The following is a 19,261-nucleotide window of genomic DNA, read 5'->3' as shown; positions in this document are numbered from 1 at the left end:
GGTATTATTTTGTACTCTGGCATCTGCCAACTTTTAATCTAATTTAATTGTGGGTGAATTCTATTTAATTTAATGTTTATTTATTTTGAGAGAAAGTGAGAGAGCGGGCGTGTGAGGGAGAGGCAGAGAGTGATGGGGACAGAGGATCCAAAGCACACTCAGCACTGACAGCAGAGAGCCTGATGTGGGGCTCAAACCCACGTATGGCGAGATCATGACCTGATCTGAAGTTGGACAAACGACTGACCCACTCAGGTGCCCCTGGGTGAATTCTTAAAATGAGAGGAAGAAACTGAAACCAGGAAAAAGCAAGAACTTTGTTTCTGCATAAATATGCAGATGATAAACTCCAGAGAAAAAGATTCCTGCCACCAGTGGAAGTATAGTTGGACCATCTATCAGGAAAAGGTAGTTAATTTCTGACACTCCAAAAATGAAGGAAAGTACTTTTGCTACTGAAATAAACTCTTGTTATCACAATTTATATTTTCACTCTTCTTCATTCCTATTAAATCTCTGAGTCCCTCTTGCCAAACACTTGAGAATTTTTCACAATTTACAACCCACTTCTATGGGTAATTTCTATATTTTCCAGTGTTCCTTTCCTTCATCAGCTGCAGAGGTGAGTTAAGTCAAGGGCTTAGGGAAAGAAGCCAGCGTCCTTTCAGTGGGAAGGGGTGTGTCTTTAGCAGAAATAAAATGACCAAACCCAAGGAGAAGAAAATGGGGGATCCAAAAGGGCTCCAGCATTTCAGCCCCGTGAGACACTATTAGTTTCTATTTTAATAGTAAAAGTGGTGGTAGATGCTTCTTAGACTAATATAGTCCCGGAGCCTTTTGGAAACCATTTACTTGAATGACAGCCCCACTCTCCAGGGTTGCTCTACCCATACGCACTTCTACTTCCCTTCAAGTCCTGCTCTTTGGGAGGAAAGCTTTAGGAAGAAGTGCAAATTACTTGTGAAGATTGTTCTGGCAGCAGAATAAGTACTTTCTTTCATTTTATAGTCTCCCTTACATGCAACATTTTACTCTAATCTTCAGGAAGGAATAAAAGAAGATTTAATTAGGGTGTCTGGGTGGCTCAGTCAGTTGAGCATCCGACTTCTGCTCAGGTCACGATCTCACGATTCGTTGGAGCCCCACACTGGGCTCTGTGCTGACAGTGCAGAGCCTGGAGCCTCAATCAGATTTTGTCTCCCTCTCTCTCTGCCCCTCCCCAATTTACACTCTGTCTCTCTCTCTCTCAAAAATAATCATTAAAAAAAAAGACAATATAGTCTACTTATAGACTTTTGTGTAAAGAAGGAAGCGTGTATGTATTTGTATGTGTGTGTGTGTATATATATATATACAGACATACATATATATGCATGAGTCTATATACACACATACACTTCCTTTGGTTTTTGATCTGTTAGCTCATGCAAAACAGAACAAAATATATGTTCTTTGTAATCATATGTCAAAAAGTAGTAAAAAATGTGATTTATATCTGTACATTCCAAAACATCATATTGCAAATCTTCATAACAATTTAGGTTATGTCTACACAGTCTAAGCAAAGTGAACAGATAAAAGTCATTTAGTGAATTTGAGTCATCTCTACCTATAAAACAGAATTTTCCCTTGCTTCAAACATCTGCACATATAGGTTGGCCCCAGATTCTTGGACACTAATGCTCTATTTAGTCGGGTGTTAGGTTTATCAAAATCTGGAGAGGCACAACTTGTTTTCCAGAGAAATCTCAATACATTCTTGGGGCTGTCTGTAATTTTTATATTAATAATGGTGTAAGTAGTTGCCTCTAAAATTCTATGCAGCTTTTGAGTTCTTAGGTTACTTAAGTGATAAAAAGTCCCATGGATGCTGTTCTCTGAGTGTAGAAAAGTAGCATTCTTCTAATTGTTAGTTCAGTCAGGTATTCTCTAAATGCAAGGCTTTCTGAGTATTTAGGTAGAAAGAGTATTCATGGTCAAACACAAGACCTCCTTATGGAAGTTAGCCTGAGCATGCACAAGATGGAACAGATTCAAAAAGCTTCTGTCATCTTCATCATGGTCTCCTGCTGTATGCCACACACAGGAATGGACAATAGGGAAAAGAAAATCACAGTTAAATTTTTAAATATATGATTTATTCAGAACAAGATGTTCCAATTTTCCCTAATAATATGTAATCGAAGACTAATGAGTGACCTTTACTAACCACTTTACTAACCACATTAACCACTGAAATCAGGGAATTATATATGAGCACAGACAAGAAGTCAGAAGAAAAGGATGCTGGTTCATGCTTTCGGGCCTCTAACTATATGACTTTGGGCAAGTCAAGTAATTTCTCTAAGCCTTAGTTTTCTCATCAGCAAAATAGGGTTGATTATCATGTTGGCTAGCTAATGAAACTATACAATAATATGTATTGAAACTAAAAAATATAGGATGTTATTATGATGATTATGATAGTTGGTAAGTGAGCAAGTTAACGTTTTACTGTGCAAAATTGAAATGAGTTCCTTCCGGAGCAGACTCTTCAACTTTATGTTTTCCATTAAAATCCATACCATATTTAAAAAGTAGTAAAATCAGGAACTAAATATATCTCATGGAAAAACAAAAAATGTCTGCTCCTTCTATTCTTAGTTGAGAAGTAAAAGTCTACACAGAATTATGTTTTAAGTGGAGATTAGAATGCATCTTACTCACACCTGTGCACCTTCCACATGTACACTCACCAGACATAATTGACTGCAGCATTTCCATTGTAACACATGCAAATGCATTTGCCACACTCTGCAGGAAGTTATTTCTTTCCACCGGAGTGCTAAAGACTTTACAGACTTTTTGCATCATTTTAACTGCCCAATCCATGCAGTATAGTTCTTTCTCACACACCTGATTTAGATATAAAAAGAATTATGGTAAATCTTCATGTTAAGGAAACTATAGAATTTGAAAATGGTATTAATAGTGATGATTTATGACTTAACATGATTTATTACACATGACATCATATTGAGTGTATAAGTGGGAAATGCTCTTACACCTAATTCTCCTTCAGTTTCAAATGGTACAATTTTGGTAGAAAAAAAAGTGTGAGGTAAATAAAAGCTTTGTTCAAGGTTATCATAGTATATTATTTATGAATGTAAGAATTAACATTGCAAATAATTATTAAACATATAAAAACAAGACTTATGCTCATTTGTTCATTCAGTAAATATTTACTGAGCAGATGCTAAGAGCTGGGGATACAATGGTTAAGATATTAGGATAGGGCCTCTATTTTCCAGGATTCCAATAAGGGTGACAAACAGGAAATTTTAAGAAGCAAGAGAACTCTGGTATTATCAACTCTCTACCATAAGAGTTATAGGGAGTATTGACGTCGCTAGTATTTAAAAGATAAAATATTTAAAGAGTACATGTTAATAGTTAAGAGTGGCTGAAAGAACAAAGGTTTATTTACTATCATTCTAAATGGCCAGCTTAAAGCACATAGCCAAATAATATACAGCATGAAAAGAAACCATACAGTAGTGTAACATTTAGTTATGCTGTAAACCTGGCAGGAAAGATTTGTTGATTATGCACTGTATAGTAGGCACTGTTCCTGGCACTATGGATGAAATAAGTGACACAGTCCTGGATGTCAAAGAGCTCGCAATCAATTCTGGGAGATGACTTACCCCACACATACAATGGCTTATGAACACTATTAGTAAATGAAGACAAAGAGGAGACAAATCTGAGGCCATTTAGAGAAAACTAAGGATCAGAATTAAGATGTTTATTGGAGGTTTTGTAGGGAAGTCAAACTTAGTGACTTCCTCTTCATTCCACTTGCTGTAGTGCTGCCAAAGCAAACGTCCACAAACTTAACTGATCATGTCAACTCACCTTCCTAAAACTTTTCAGTAGCTCCCTAGTAGAGGATGTGTTCAAGCTCCACAGGATGGTTGACAAAGCCCTTCCTTACCTAGCCTCTCCCTTCCTATCTAATCTCACCTCCTCTTCCTCTGAACATTCTACTCCAGAAATAATACTGAACTGCTTACAGTCCTTTGAATATAGCCAGGCAGTTCCATTTCTTCCTCCCTCTGAGGGAATCTGCTTAATTATTAAAATAAATATTTATATTGAGAATTCAGTTAATTTATAGACTTCTTCACAGTTTCACATTTTAAGAAGAGCCACAGAAGTTTCATTCATGTTTTAAGCAGTTGAGTTGGTAAAGGTCCTGGTCTCCACTTCATAGAAAATGGATTACACTCAATTACTCCTCATAATAGTCAATTGGAAGACTACTCTTGTTGCTTTTGAAGCACTGGTGGGGTGGCATCTGCGATGGTAGCCAAATAAATGACATTTCTATGTAATACATGCAGGTGCATGCTTGAATAATTTGCAACACCCTCCCCCTCCCCAGTCTTCGGGCAAACTTTTTTTACAAATAGTTTATTGTCAGGTTGGTTTCCGTATAACACTGGTGCTCATCCCCCCACGTGCCCTCCTCCATGCCCATCTCCCCCCTCCCCCCCACACCCATCAGTCCTCAGTTTGTTCTCAGCATTCAAGAGTCTCTCATGGTTTGCCTCTCTCCCTTTCCCCCGACCATTTCTCCCCTTCTTCTCCCCCATGGTCCTCCATTAAGTTCCTCCCAATCCTCCTATACGTTCAAACATATGATATTTGTCCTTCTCTGCCTGACTTATTTCGCTCAGCATAACACCCTCAAGGTCCATCCATGTTGCTACACATGGCCAGATTTCATTGTTTCTCATTGCCACGTAGTATTCTATGGTATAGATAAACCACATCTTCTTGATCCATTCGTCCGTTGATGGACACTTAGGCTCTTTCCATGTTTTAGCTATTGTTGAGAGTGCTGCTATGAACATTGGGGTACATGTGCTCCTATGCATCAGCATTTCTGTATCCCTTGGGTAAATTCCTAGCAGTGCTATTCCTGGGTCATAGGGCAGTTCTATTGTTAGTTTCCTGAGGAACCTCCACACTGTTTTCCAGAGAGGCACCAGTTTACATTCCCACCAACAGTGTAGGAGGGTGCCCGTTTCTCCACATCCTCGCCAGCATCTAGAGTTCTCTGATTTGCTCATTTTTAGCCACTCTGACTGGCATGAGGTGGTATCTCAGTGAGGTTTTGATTTGTATTTCCCTGATGAGAAGGGATGCTGAGCATCGTTTCATGTGTCTGTTGGCCATCTGGATGTCCTCTTTGGAGAAGTGTCTGTTCATATCTTCTGCCCATTTCTTCCCTGGGTTGTTTTTCGGGTGTAGAGTTTGGTGAGTTCCTTATAGATTTTGGATATTAACCCTTTATCTGTCATTTGCAACTATCTTTTCCCATTCTGTTGGTTGCCTATTAGTTTTGTGGGTTGTTTCCTTTGCCATGCAGAAGCTTTTAATCTTGATGAGGTCCCAATCGTTTATTTTTGCTCTTGATTCCCTTGCTTTTGGGGATGTGTCAAGTAAGAAGTTGCTGTGGTAGAGGTCAAGGAGGTTGTTTCTTGCTTTCTCCTCTACACTGTTGAGAGTTTCCTGTCTCACGTTCAGGTCCTTTATCCATTTTGAGTTTATTTTTGTGTATGATGTGAGAAAGTGTACTAGTTTCATTCTTCTGCATGTTGCTGTCCAGTTCTCCCAACACCATCTGTTAAAAAGGCTGTCTTTTTTCCATTGGATATCCTTTCCTGCTTTGTCAAAGATTAGTTGGCTGTATACCTTTGGGTCCAGCTCTGAGTTTTCAATTCTATTCCATTGGTCTATGTGTCTATTTTTGTGTCAATACCATACTGTCTATGGTGATACCTCCTGTTTTGGTTTTATTTTTCAGTATTACTTTGGCTATTCGGGGTCTTTTGTGGTTCCACACAAATTTTAGGATAGTTTGTTGTAGTTTTGAGAAGTATGCTGGTGCAATTTTGATTGGAATTGCATTGAATGTGTAGATTGCTTTGAGTAGTAATGACATCTTAACTATATTTATTCTTCCTATCCATGAGCATGGAATGTTTTTCCATTTCTTTGTTTCTTCTTCAATTTCCTTCATAAGTTTCCTATAGTTTTCATCATACAGCTCTCTTATATCCTTGGTTAGGTTTATTCCTAGGAATTTTATGGTTGTTTTTTTTTTTTTTTTTTTGCAATTGTGAATGGGATCAGTTTCTTGATTTCTCTTTCTGTTGCTTCATTATTGGTGTATAAAAATGCAACCAATTTCTGTATGTTGATTTTGTACCCTGCAACTTGGCTGAATTCTTGGATCAGTTCTAGTAGGCTTCTGGTGGAGTCTGTCGGGTTTTCTATGTAGAGTATCATGTCATCTGCGAAGAGTGAAAGTTTTACTTCCTCTTTGCCAATTCTGATGCCTTTTATTTCCTTTTGTTGTCTGATAGCTAACGCTAGGACTTTCAGCACTATGTTAAACAACAGTGGTGAGAGTGGACATCTCTGTCTCCTGGCAAACTTCTATTCATTTTTAAAAACCTGTTTCTACTGGGATTGGGGAGGCTTTGTCTGTGCTCTATATTCATCCAATATTGGCTCCTCTCTGCTACCTCTATTTCTATTTGTACATATACTTATCACACTGAATTTATTTATAAATAAGTAAACTGATATCTCTTAAAAGACCTTAAGCTGCTTTTTGTCAGAGATTTGTTCTATTAATCTCCACAGGTTTTAATAGGTGTTTTTAAAATGTTTATTTATTTTGAGAGACAAAGCACACACAAGCGGGGGAAGGGCAGAGAGAGAGGGAGAGAGAGAATCCCCTCTGCACCATCAACACAGAGCCTGACACAGGGCTTGATCCCAGGAACCATGAGATAATAACCTGAGTTGAAACCAAGAGTCAGATGCCCAACCGACTGAGCCACCCAGGCACCCCAATTTCCACAGTCTTAGAATCTTACACAGTGTATGGCCTGTAGTAAAACACTCTATTTGTGTCAAATGAATGCATATTAAATACAATTTTAATGTTTTATTTTGAAAAACATTTTAACTATACAAAACTGGAAATAATAGTATGATGAACCTTCCATATACATTCCCTAACTTCAACAATTACCAATCTTGTCTCCCCTCTACTACCATTTACTTTTACACCCTCTCCCTGCTGCCCACTGATTATTTCGAAGCAAATCATAAAAAATGTTTTTTTAAAATGAGATTTAAAAAAAGGAATATACTTTGGCAGAGTTGTATAATAACAATATAGACATCAAGTGGGGAGAGGTTAATGTAAGGAATGTTTCCAAATATATTACATATATTTAACATTTTAAAGTATACACAAAAATATATGCTTAAATACTTATTCTTTCAAAATGTTCTGAACATATTTCAGTACCTTTTTTTTTTTTAATGTTTGTTTATTTTTGAGAAAGAGAGACACAAAGTGTGAGCTGGGGAGGATCAGAGTGAGGGAGTCACAGAATCTGAAGCAGGCTCCAGGCTCTGAGCTGGCAGCATGGGGCCAACATGGGGCTCAAGCCCGTGAACTGTGAGATCATGACCCAGGCTGAAGTCAGTCGCTCAACTGATTGAGCCACCCAGGAGCCCCTGAACATGTTTCAGTTCCTTCAGGGCAGCTCCCTGGTAGTTAAACTATAATTTCAACTTGCTAGAGAAAAACTTGTTTTTTACTTACCAAAGCCAAAAAGACTATCAGCTTTGCCAGTTCAATGGCCCGTCCATTCACAGCTTTACTAGCCATGAAAGTGAAACAGATGCTGTTCCCACTTAGGATTAGGAGACGTGCATTATTCTCTAACAGCCACTCACGGGGAACCACTTTTATTAGAGGAAGAACAGTTATTTAGTAAAAAATTATATAATAGCTCTAGTGAACATCATTAAGGACATGCAATATTATATCACCTTATTGGAAATACAACTAGTGCCAAGGGAAAAGCTCAGAAAAAAGTGTCTTAGTTGTACAATTAGAGCATTCAACTAGAGACAGAGATTATTGCCAAAGTTATGGTGACTTTTACAAATGTCCTAATAATATAGTCAAAGTATTTCTCCTACACATAGATCAAAAGGCAAGATAGTCTAATTCTGTGTAAGGAAAGAAATCTTATAAACTTTAGAATCTGAGGGATTCTGCAAGAATGGGAAAAACTGTTTTTCTTTTCTTTGCCAACAGGAGAGGGCTTTCTTCTTACACAGCCTAGGAGGATGCTTGTGAGAATTTGCAAAATGGGAATAATTGAGCTAATTAAATTCATGAAACTTTCAAATAGTAATAGTAATAAATATATATGCATTGGCAATTGGAGGAAAGTATATTGATTATATGCATTCTCTTGAAACAATATCAAACTCTTTAAATATTTTAAAACACTTAGTGATCTTGACTAGGTAATTCATTTATTACTCATAGAATTATCCTTACAATTTTATAACCATATTCGAAGAAAACACTTCTATTATTCTATGTGGTAAATATGTATTTTTACCTGATAGTTCATCTACAAGACTGATAATATCATCTGCTGTCCACTCTTTGGTGCCTGTGTCATATAGTAATTTAATGGCATCAGCCAAACCTTTCAGACTGGATTCATCTGTAGGTTCTTCTATCATTTTCTGCCAAACCACCTGTCCTAGATAATTGAAACAAAAACTAGGCTATGACAGAATAGTTGGATTTATGATAAAGTCTTCATGGATTGTTTAAAAAGGAAATTGGATTGCATAATGGAATCCCATTGCTTATATATGCTACTTTCATTTTAACTTTCATAATGAAAGTCAATTCTGATAACAGTGTAAGTTTGAATGTCTCTGGCTGAATAATGAAGCATGGCAACAATAGCTAAATGAGGTAAAGGTAGTTTCACCAAACAGAATACTGTTTCTAGTTCAAAGATAATGCTATTCATGTAACAGAAATTGTAGTAAACAACTGATGTAATCTTAGTAAAATCAAATCAAATCTATTGAGGTCCTTCCAAAAGGAGAGCATGCTGTATTTGAGTATCTTTCAAACATTTCTACCAAAACACAGTAATCCAGTCAATTTTGATTATTTATCTATGACCAATTTGCTTTGTGAATTACATACAAGAAAATTTTATCCCAGATTGGCTTCCTGCTGCTTTTCAGTATACTTTTTTTCTTAACGTTTTATTTTTGAGAGAGAGAGAGAGAGAGACAACGTGAGCAGGGGAGGAGCAGAGAGAGAGGGAGACACAGAATCCAAAGACAGTGTTCAGGCTCTGAGCTAGCTGTCAGCACAGAGCCCGATGTGGGGTTTGAACCCACGAACTGTGAGATTATGACCTGAGCTGAAGTCGGATGCTTAACCAACTGAGCCACCCAGGTGCCCCCATTTAGTGTACTTTAAACTGGTTACTTCCTGACAGGGATGATGTGAACCAAAGAACTGCACACTAATTTTAACATTAAGTAAAACTTAATTAGAAGGGCAAAAATGCAAATAATCATATTATGCACCCAAAACATCAATTTCAACAACTACTGTGCTTTACAGGCATTATAAGTCCCCTTCAGCAGCAAACATAATCTTGAGTTAAGGTAATGTTTAGAAATAAAATGTAGTGATTTTTAGGTATACCAGGGATGATGGGAATATATTTGGCAATGGCCTGCAGTCTTAAGTAATGCCTATGCTAATGTAGTGTCCATCTATGAAATCATGAAACAGTGTAGTCATTAGGAATGATGAAACTGAGGGGCACCTGGGTGGCTCAGTCGGTTAAGCGTCCGACTTCAGTTCAGGTCATGATCTCATGGTTTGTGGGTTCAAGCCCTGCATTGGGCTCTGTGCTAACAGCTAGCTCAGAGCCTGAAGCCTGTTTCGGATTCTATGTCTCCCTCTCTCTCTGACCCTCCCCTGCTCACACTGTCTCTCTCTCAGAAATAAAGACATTAAAAAAAAAAAGAAAAAGAAATGATGAAACCGAGCAGGTACAAAAGATACATGCTTCCTAAACTAAAAGTAACTAACCAGTTTTGTAACATACATCCCTGAGAAATGGATGCTCACCATCTTGAGGAGATATTGGTCCGAAGATGATATACAATAATCTTGCCTGATTCACCATTGGCCATGGTTTTAATATACGTGTCAACCAAAACGCAGAATCACTTTGATGTATCCAGTGGTCAAGCAGGACATTCCTACAGAATAGTCTGATCCTTAACTCCAGTTTTCGGGCACTTCCTACGAAGACAAAAGAATTGTAAACCATTCTTCCTAGAAAGGTTGATGTGCATATTGGATAGGTCAGTGATAGATCTGTAACATCTGCTTTGTACTGAAAGCGCTATTTCATCTTCCTCTGTAAAAACTTTAGATTATCAAGGGACTATTTTTTAAACAATTTTATTGAGATATACTTTACACACCATACAATTGAGTGGCTTCTAGTATATTCACAGATATGTACAGCCAGCACCAATTTTAGAACCTTCTCATCACCTCAAAAAGAAATCCTATTCTTGTAGCTATCAACCCCCCATCCCTCCATTATTTACCAGCCCAGCCTTAAGCAATGACAATCTACCTTTTGTCTCTAAATATTTCCTCTTCCTGGATTTTCATATGAATGAAATCATACAGTATGTGGTCTTTTGTGACCAGCTTCTTTCACTTAGCTTGTTTTTTTGTCTTTTGTGTGTACGTGTTTTTTTTAATGCACAACACTCCTTTATTATAGCAATATATAAAACACGTAACTTTAAATGTTCATAACTACAACACTTGGCATGTTTTTAAGTTTCATCTATGTTATGGCATCTATGAATACTTCCTTCTTTTTTTTTTTTTTTTGCCAAGTAATATTCCATTGCATAGATATACCTCATTTTGTTTATCCATTCATCCACTGATGAACATTTGGATTGTTTCTATCTTTTGGCTATTATAACATTTGTGTACCAGTTTCTGTGTGGACATATGTTTTCATTTCTCTTGGGAAATACCTAGGAATGGAATTTCCGGGTCATTTAGTAACTATGTGTTTAATCCTTTGAGGAACTGTCAGACTGCTTTCCAAAGTGGCTGCACCATCTTAAACCCCGACCAGTAATGTATGAGGGTTCCAATTTCTCCACATTCTCACCAACATTTGTTATTATTTGGCTTTTTGATTCTAGCCATTCTGGTGGGTCTGAAGTGGAATCTTGCGTGTGTGTTTTTTTTAAACAGACTTATTGAAATATATATAATTTACATACCATATAATAAACCCATTTAAAATATATAATTCAATAGTTTATAATCTATTGTATTATTGGGGGCCTGGCTGGCTTAGTTGAAAGAGTATGAGACTCTTGATCTTGGGGTCATGGGTTTGTAACCCATGTTGAGTGTAGAGATTAATTAAATAAACTTAAAAACTCTATTATATTATTAATTTTAAAAATTGTGGTAAATATGTTATATTTATATGTATATAAATATAACATGTTTACCGTCTTAACCATTTTTAAAGTGTATAATACAACGACCTCAATTACATTCACAATATTGTTCAACCATCATAATTGTTTATTTCCAGAACTCTTTATCCATTAACTCTATAACCATTTTTTTTTTTTACTCTATAACTATTAAGCAATAACTCCCATTTCCCTCTGCTCCCAGTTCCTAATAACCCCTAATCTGCTTTCTGTTATTATAAATTTGCCTGTTTGAGGTGCCTCATTTAAGGGCAACATCTGTCCTTTTGTGTGCGACTTATTTCACTTAGCATGCTTTCCAAGTTCATCCATTTTAGCATGTATCAAGACTTCATTTCCTTTTATGGCTGAAAAATATCCTATTGTATGAATATACCACATTTTGTTTATCCATTCGTCTGTTGGACAGAACAACCCTTAGGTTGTTCTCACTTTTCAGCTAGTGTGAATAATGCTGCAGTTAACATTGGCATACAAATATCTTTCCAAGTCCCAGATTTCAATACCTAGGAGTGGAATTGCTTGCTCATATGATAAATCTATCTTTAGCTTTTTGAGGAATGGTCAAGCTTGTTTTTCATAGTGGTGGCACCTTTTACATTTTTATACAATTTATGATCTATTTACTTATAGATAAGACAAGTATAAATGGAAAGTCTACCAATGATCTAAGGCCATATGAAGTAATCCACATAACATAGACATTTAGGCGACAGACATCACTGGAGGCCTGGGGATCAGGAAAGGCTTTACAGAGGAAGTCAGGCAAGTTGGGTCTTAAAAAATGAGGAGTGATGGTATTTCAGAAAAAAAAATAGAGAGAATGAATAAAAGATATGAGGTAGAAATGTTTAAGAGATGCCTGAGATACACTGAGTAGAGTGATAAGCCTACTCTATGTCAAACAAATACAGAGAATAGTGGGGAATAAGTCCAAAAACATAGGGTGGGATTAGAACGTGAAGGCCAGTATAAAAAGTTTGGACTTGGGGCGCCCGGGTGGCTTAGTCGGTTAAACGTCCGACTTTCACTCAGGTCATGATCTCGCGGTTCGTGGGTTCGGGCCCCGCGTCGGGCTCTGTGCTGACTGCCAGCTCAGAGCCTGGAGCCTGTTTCAGTCTGTTACTCCCTCTCTCTCTGACCCTCCCCTGCTCATGCTGTCTCTCTCTCTCTCCTAGAAATAAATAAAACATTAAAAAAAAAAAAAAAGTTTGGACTTTATTTTGAAGACATAAGGGAGCCAATAAAAGTTTTTGATCAAGGAAGGGACATGATAAATTAATTTTGTTATTGTTTCATTGGGCTTCTAATCTGCCTTTTTGATACATAATATGTTTCATAATGAAATATCTCAAATTGTCAGAAAAAGCAGAGATACTACAAAAAATACTGTGTACCAATCACCTAGCTTTGTCAAAGCTTTACTTTTTGCTATATTTGCTTTGGATTTTTAAAATAAAGAAAACATTATAGACACAATTACAGCTTCTTTTTTTTTTTTTTTTTTTTTTCAGTTACAGCTTCTTGTATATCACTCCCAATCCTCTTGCCCTTCATCCTCAGAGGTAATCACCATCTTGAATTTGGGTTTTGACCCTCTTGTACCTACTCAGCATTCTCCAGAAAAATAAAACAAACAGGATATGTATATAAATATACACAGAGAAGAATTTATTCTGAGGAACTGGCTCATAAGGTTTTTGAGGACTGGCAATCCAAAATCTGCAGGGTATGCTAGCAGACTAGAGACAAGAGAATAGTTGCAGTTCAAGTCCAAAGGCAGTCTGCTGGCAGAATTTTATCTTGCTTTGGAAGATCACTCTTTTTCTACTAAGGCTTTCATGTGATTGATGAGGGTAATCTGTCTATCAAAGTCTACTGATTTAAATGTTAATTTCATCTAAGAAATAACTTCAGAGAAACATCTAGAAAAATGTTTGACCAAATATCTGGGTACTGTGGCCTAGCCATGTGGACATTCAAACTATCACATTTCCCAACTATGTTCTTATACTTTCCTTTAAAAAAAGTTTTTTTTTTTAAACGTTTATTTATTTTTGAGAGAGAGACAGAGTGTAAGCAGGGAAAGGGCAGAGAGAGGGAGACAAAATCCAAAGCAGGCTCTAGGCTCTGAGCTGTCAGCACAGAGCCCAATGTGGGGCTTGAACTCACAAACTGTGAGATCATGACCTGAGCTGAAGTCAGATGCTTATCTGACTGAGCCACCCAGGAGCCCCTGTTCTTATATTTAAAAAAAATTTTTTTAATGTTTTTTAAATTTATTTCTGAGAGAGAGAGAGAAAGAGAGAGAGAGAGACAGCGTGAGCAGGAGAGGGTCAGAGAGAGAAGGAGATACAGAATCGGAAACTGGAAGCAGGCTCCAGGCTCTGAGCCAGCTGTCATCACAGAGCCTGATGCGGGGCTCGAACCCACAAACTGTGGGATCATGACTTGAGCCAAAGTCAGATGCTCAACCGACTGAGCCACCCAGGCGCCCCTCAAATTTTTTTTAACGTTTGTTTATTTTTGAGGGGGAGAGAGAGAGAGAGACAGAGTGCGAATGGGGGAGGAGCAGAGAGAGAAGGAGACACAGAACCTGAAACAGGCTCTAGGCTCTGAGCTGTGAGCACAGAGCCTGACGGTGGAGCTCGAAATCATGAACCATAAGATCATGATCTGGGCCAAAGTCTGACCCTCAATCGACTGAGCTACCCAGGCGCCCCACTTTTTTCCCCATTTTAATATCTGTACAATATTACCTGTTAATTGTAGTTTTTTACCTGGTTTGCTGCAGACAACGGCCTGCATCTTGCGGGAGAGTTTAGTCAGCTCACATAAGAAGTTATACACACGATGGCACTCGAGTTCATCCCAACCTGCTGTTAAGGTCTGAGAATAATAAAATAAAGGAAACATTGCAGATATTAAGACCATCAAATTAAAATGTAAGTCACTACTGCCTTATGAGCATAACTGCTGTAGCACATGATTGAAGTGATGTGCAATTTTTATCCACTATGGAATGTTTAATAAGAAAATTTCTATAAACAAATCCTAGAAATGCTCCAAAATCCAGTTTCTTTTTGGTTGTAAAGGGAGTATCCTTTCAGAGAACTTTCAAATGGTACTGAATCCTGAACTCTGACAGTATAAATTAAAAAAAAGCCAAAAGCCTAGAACACAGCATTAGATATCTGACTCACACTATACTATAGTTTAGTTTTAGACTATAACAGAATCCCTTTAACCTCCTCTAGCTATCATTTATGATATTACATACAAGTGATGACGATTTCATTTTAATATGACAATTATGACATTTTGATGTGAACAAGCAAAAAATTTTTATTAGGACAGAGTTTAATAATAATCACTGAACAAACCAGAATGTAAAGTTATACATATATGAAAAGGATTTTTTTTTAATGTTTTATTTATTTCTGAGAGAGAGAGGCAGCGTGAGCAGGGGAGGGTCAGAAAGAGAGGGAGACACAGAATCTGAAACAGGCTCCATGCTCTGAGTTAGCTGTCAGCACATAGCCCGACTCAGGGCTCAAACCCATGAACCCGTGAGATCATGACCTGAGCCGAAGTTGGACGCCTAACTGACTGAGCCACCCAGGTGTCCCTGAAAAGGAAACTTAAACAGTATACCACTATAGTTAGATTTTCAAAAGGTTGACTAGTCATACAAATTTTTCTTGAAATAGTTGAACTGGATTTTAGTAGTTTAAAAATTAATCTCATTTTCCCTGGAAGGACATAGAAGAAACTGCTAACAACAGTTACTTCTGTTGAAGGGAACTTGGTAGACAAGGAACAGGCCTTGTTGGGAGACTGACTTTTTACTTTATACAATTTTATACCTTTTGAATTTTATATGAATATATGTATTTATATTAGTTGTCTCTACCCCCTCCACAAAAGCAAAAGTCTATCTTAGAAGAGGGATAGTAGAAAGGCCTAGGCCCCTAGAATCTGGGCAGGCAGATGGTGGCTGGCAGGCTGGGATATAGAGCAAGATTGTTATAAACCTTGTAAGGTTGTTTAAGTTTTAAATAAGTTACTACAGTTGATTCTTGAACAAGGCAGAGGTTGAGGTGCTGACATCCCTGCACTGTCGAAAATCCACATATAGTTTTGGCTCTTCCCAAACTTAACTATTAATAGATTACTGTTGACCACAAGCCTTACCAATAACGTAAATAGTCAATTGACATATATTTTGTATGTCATATGTATTGTATACTATATTTGTACAATAAAGTGAGAAAAAAGAAAATGTTATTAAGAAAATCATAAGGGGGCACCTGGGTGGCTCAGTTGGTTAGGCGTCCAACTTTGGCTCGGGTGATGATTTCACGGTTTGTGAGTTTGAGCCCCGCATAGGCTCTCTGCTGACAGCGCAAGGCCTGCTTCAGATACTCTGTCTCTCTCTCTCTCTCTGCCTCTTTCCCTCCATCCCTCTCTCTCTCTCAAAAAGAAAAAAAAAAAAAAGAAAATCATGAGAGGTACTACATTTATAGTACTGTACGGATTTATTGAAAAAAATCTGTGTATACATAGACCTTGACATTTAACCTGTGTTGTTCAAGGGTAAACTGTACATTTAAACTGCTTAGAACAATGTAATAGATTAATATCATTAATATTGAATAACATTAAATAATATTGTTATCTTCTTTGTTTATAATAAAAGATTAGTCAAAAACTTAAAAATCATATAGTTTTATTTCTTTATCAACTTACTTGAGATAAAATTGACATATAACATTGTGTAGGTTGAAGGTGTACATAAAAATGATTATATATATATATTGCAAAATAATTACTACAATAATTTTAGTTAACACATCTATCATCTCCTAAAGTTCCAATTTTTTTCACTTCTAAAATCATATTTTTAATGTTCATTTATTTTTGAGAGAGAGAGAGGGATAGAACATGAGCAAGGGAGGGGCAGGAGAGAGGGAGACACAGAATCCGAAGCAGGCTCCAGGCTCTGAGCTGTAAGCACAGAGTCCGACGTGGGGCTTGAACTCACAAACCATGAGATCATGACCTGAGCTGAAGTCTGATGCTTAACCAACTGAGCCACTCAGGTGCCCCAATGTTTATTTATTTTTGAGAAAGACATAGAGCATGAGCAGGGGACAGGCAGAGAGAGAGGGAGACACAGAATCTAAAGCAGTCTCCAGGCTCTGAGCAGTCAGCACAAAGCCCAATGCAGGGCTTGAGCCCATGAACTGCAAGATCATGACCTGAGCCGAAGTCCATGCTTAACTGACTGAGCCACCCAGGCATCCCTAAAATCACATTTTAAATAAATAGCTCAAGACTAAAACTTCATCACACACACACACACACACACACACACCACCCCACAAGATTACTAATCTTTACAACTGGCTGGAAATGTCAAGGATATTGGTATAGAGCAAATAAATGCTAAATGTTCTTACCATTGAGAAATTCAAGAAAAAATCTTAGGTGGCAAACACACTATTAGATGAACATATCCTCAAATCTTTATATTTTGTTTTCTTCTAGATTATTTTTATTAACCTACAGAAAGCTAGATTACATGCTCTACTTGTTAACATTTCAAAAGACATTCCTTTTCTTCTTTTTTCAAGAAATGTACCTATAAAAAAATAAAATAAATTTTAAAAATGTACCTGTAAAAACATGCCATAACATGGTAATCCTAAACATTGGATAGGAGCTGCACAGCCATTGAATTTAAAACAGGAAACCTGTAAAGAAACAACTATTAATGACTCTTTTTCAGTGGAACTGTACAATGATTGGACATTCAAATTTAATGGAAATATGCAGGAACTTTTCAGTATTGAAAATAATTAAAATGCTAAATAACTAATCAGTATTGTGTTGTATAGGTGGGATCTCAAAAGAAGTATAAAACAGAGTCTCTGCCTTCAAGTTCACAATTTATTTAGAAGAATAAAACACATGCACATGAAATTATTTTGACAATTCAGGTTAGAATACATATAAATGTTAAAATGACCAAATATACACTGTATCAGATACTGTGAAAGCAGAAAAAAGATAAATTTGATCAAAACAGCTTCAGAGGGATGTGAAAAGAGCACTATCTTATAGTAGGATGCAAATAAAATGAATGGAAAAGACAGGTAGGGGAAATGATAAGGACAAAATTGTATAGAGGTAGGAATAAAAAGGTTTATATGGGAAGAAAGATATGACATGCTTAATTGGGCTCAACGTGGTAGGAAGTAAGGTTGCACTGTCAGGGAGAACCATAAATATGGACTTTGGACCTTATCTTGCTGAAATTGAGTAGCCACTGAAAGATTTTTAAGCAAGAAAATTAACTTGATGAAAGGGATGCTTTAGGAAGAATAATCCTGATTCAACACACAGAATGTCCTGGGAAGTGAAGAAATAGATAGCAGAAAGTTCATCTGAGAAGCCGCTGCAATAATATAGACCTAAACTCCTTGCAAATGCTGACACGAAAAAAGCTAATGCATCAGAAACAGTTTGCATACGATTGAGTGTAGAACTGAACTGTCAGCATTGGATGTATATCTGAGTTTGTATGGTGAAACTCCAAAGCATACATAAAATTATGAGAGATTATGCATAAACACATTGATACACATTTCCAAGTCATAAAGTATCATAAAAGTTTTGCTCTTTTAATATTAAAAATGCTTTCCTATGTTTTTGAAAATATAAACAGTAAGAAATGATTTCATTTTAATAAAATATCTAAATCACTTTAAAACATCCTCAGGATTCTCATGTAGGGTGAAATACTTTTATACTCTGACAAACCTACTAAACTTGAATGATGTTCTTAGTCATACACAAAAATTGTTTTATGGGGTGCCTGGGGAGCTCAGTTGATTAAGTGTCCGACTCTTGATTTCGGCTCAGGTCATGATCTCATGGTTCGTGGGATTGAGTCCCACCTCAGGCTTTGTGCTGACAGTGCAGAGCCTGCTTGGGATTCTCTCTCTCTCTCCCTCTTCCCCTCCCCTGCTCATTGTCTCTCTCTCCCTCTCTAAACAAACAAACAAACATTTAAAACACTGTTATATGATAAGTAAAAGACTACCGCGTTTTGGTGGTTTATAATCTCTGGATACTTGGTATAGTATTAGATCATCATCAATTTTTATTACTAACTTATGAAATTCTACTAATTGAAGATGGATCTAAAGTGAGTGTAAGATTAAAAATATCTTTACTGGATGGGTGCCTGGGTGGCTCAGTCGGTTAAGCATCCAACATCAACTCAGGTCATGATCTCACTGTCTGCGAGTTTGAGCCTCACATCAGGCTCTGGGCTGATAGCTTAGAGCCTGGAGCCTGCTTCCCATTCTTTGTGTGTCTCTTTCTCCTCCTCCCCCATTCACTCTCTGTCTCTCAAAAATGAATAAATGTTAAAAAAAAATTTAAATATCTTTACTGGAAACCAAGAACTAATTCATAAGAACTAATTAAGAAGTGCAATCTTACTTCTGCCAGTATCTTGTGAACGTACTTTAGTCTCTCCCTTGTGGGTAACAGCAACGTACATCTTTTAAATAGCAGACCTGAAAAAGTAAAGAGACACATGAAAAAAAAAAAAAGATAACAATACAATTAATTTAAAAGTACCTGTAAAGCACAGCATAACGTTTCCTGTAAGTCAAGTATGGCATATCACAGCTGATACGGTCTGAAGAGGAAGTTTTGGAGTAAGAGTACAAAACACTCACAGTATATGGTATTTACCAAGTAACTCTGATGTCCACTAAGTGGC

The 19,261-nt window shown here is 37.1% G+C and overlaps 1 protein-coding gene across 1 annotated transcript; it reads right to left on the bottom strand.

Annotated features, from left to right (window-relative positions):
* Positions 1-1,801: 1,801 nt before the first annotated feature.
* On the bottom strand, positions 1,802-19,042 carry FBXO47 (F-box protein 47). Its single transcript, XM_039227668.1, has 8 exons — positions 18,976-19,042; positions 17,142-17,219; positions 14,244-14,352; positions 10,046-10,222; positions 8,493-8,639; positions 7,679-7,821; positions 2,736-2,895; positions 1,802-2,069 (listed from the first exon to the last, which is right to left on the bottom strand). The coding sequence occupies exons 2-8, from the start codon at positions 17,151-17,153 to the stop codon at positions 1,954-1,956; spliced, it is 864 nt and encodes a 287-aa protein (XP_039083599.1). The 5' UTR covers positions 17,154-17,219; positions 18,976-19,042; the 3' UTR covers positions 1,802-1,953.
* Between the last annotated feature and the right edge of the window lie 219 nt (positions 19,043-19,261).

This window comes from Hyaena hyaena, unplaced genomic scaffold (assembly GCF_003009895.1).
Source record: "Hyaena hyaena isolate Hyena2069 unplaced genomic scaffold, ASM300989v1 scaffold_29, whole genome shotgun sequence".
Taxonomy (NCBI): Eukaryota; Metazoa; Chordata; class Mammalia; order Carnivora; family Hyaenidae; genus Hyaena; species Hyaena hyaena.
Note: the sequence above shows the minus strand (reverse complement) of the source record. Positions and strands in the feature narration are given on the sequence as shown.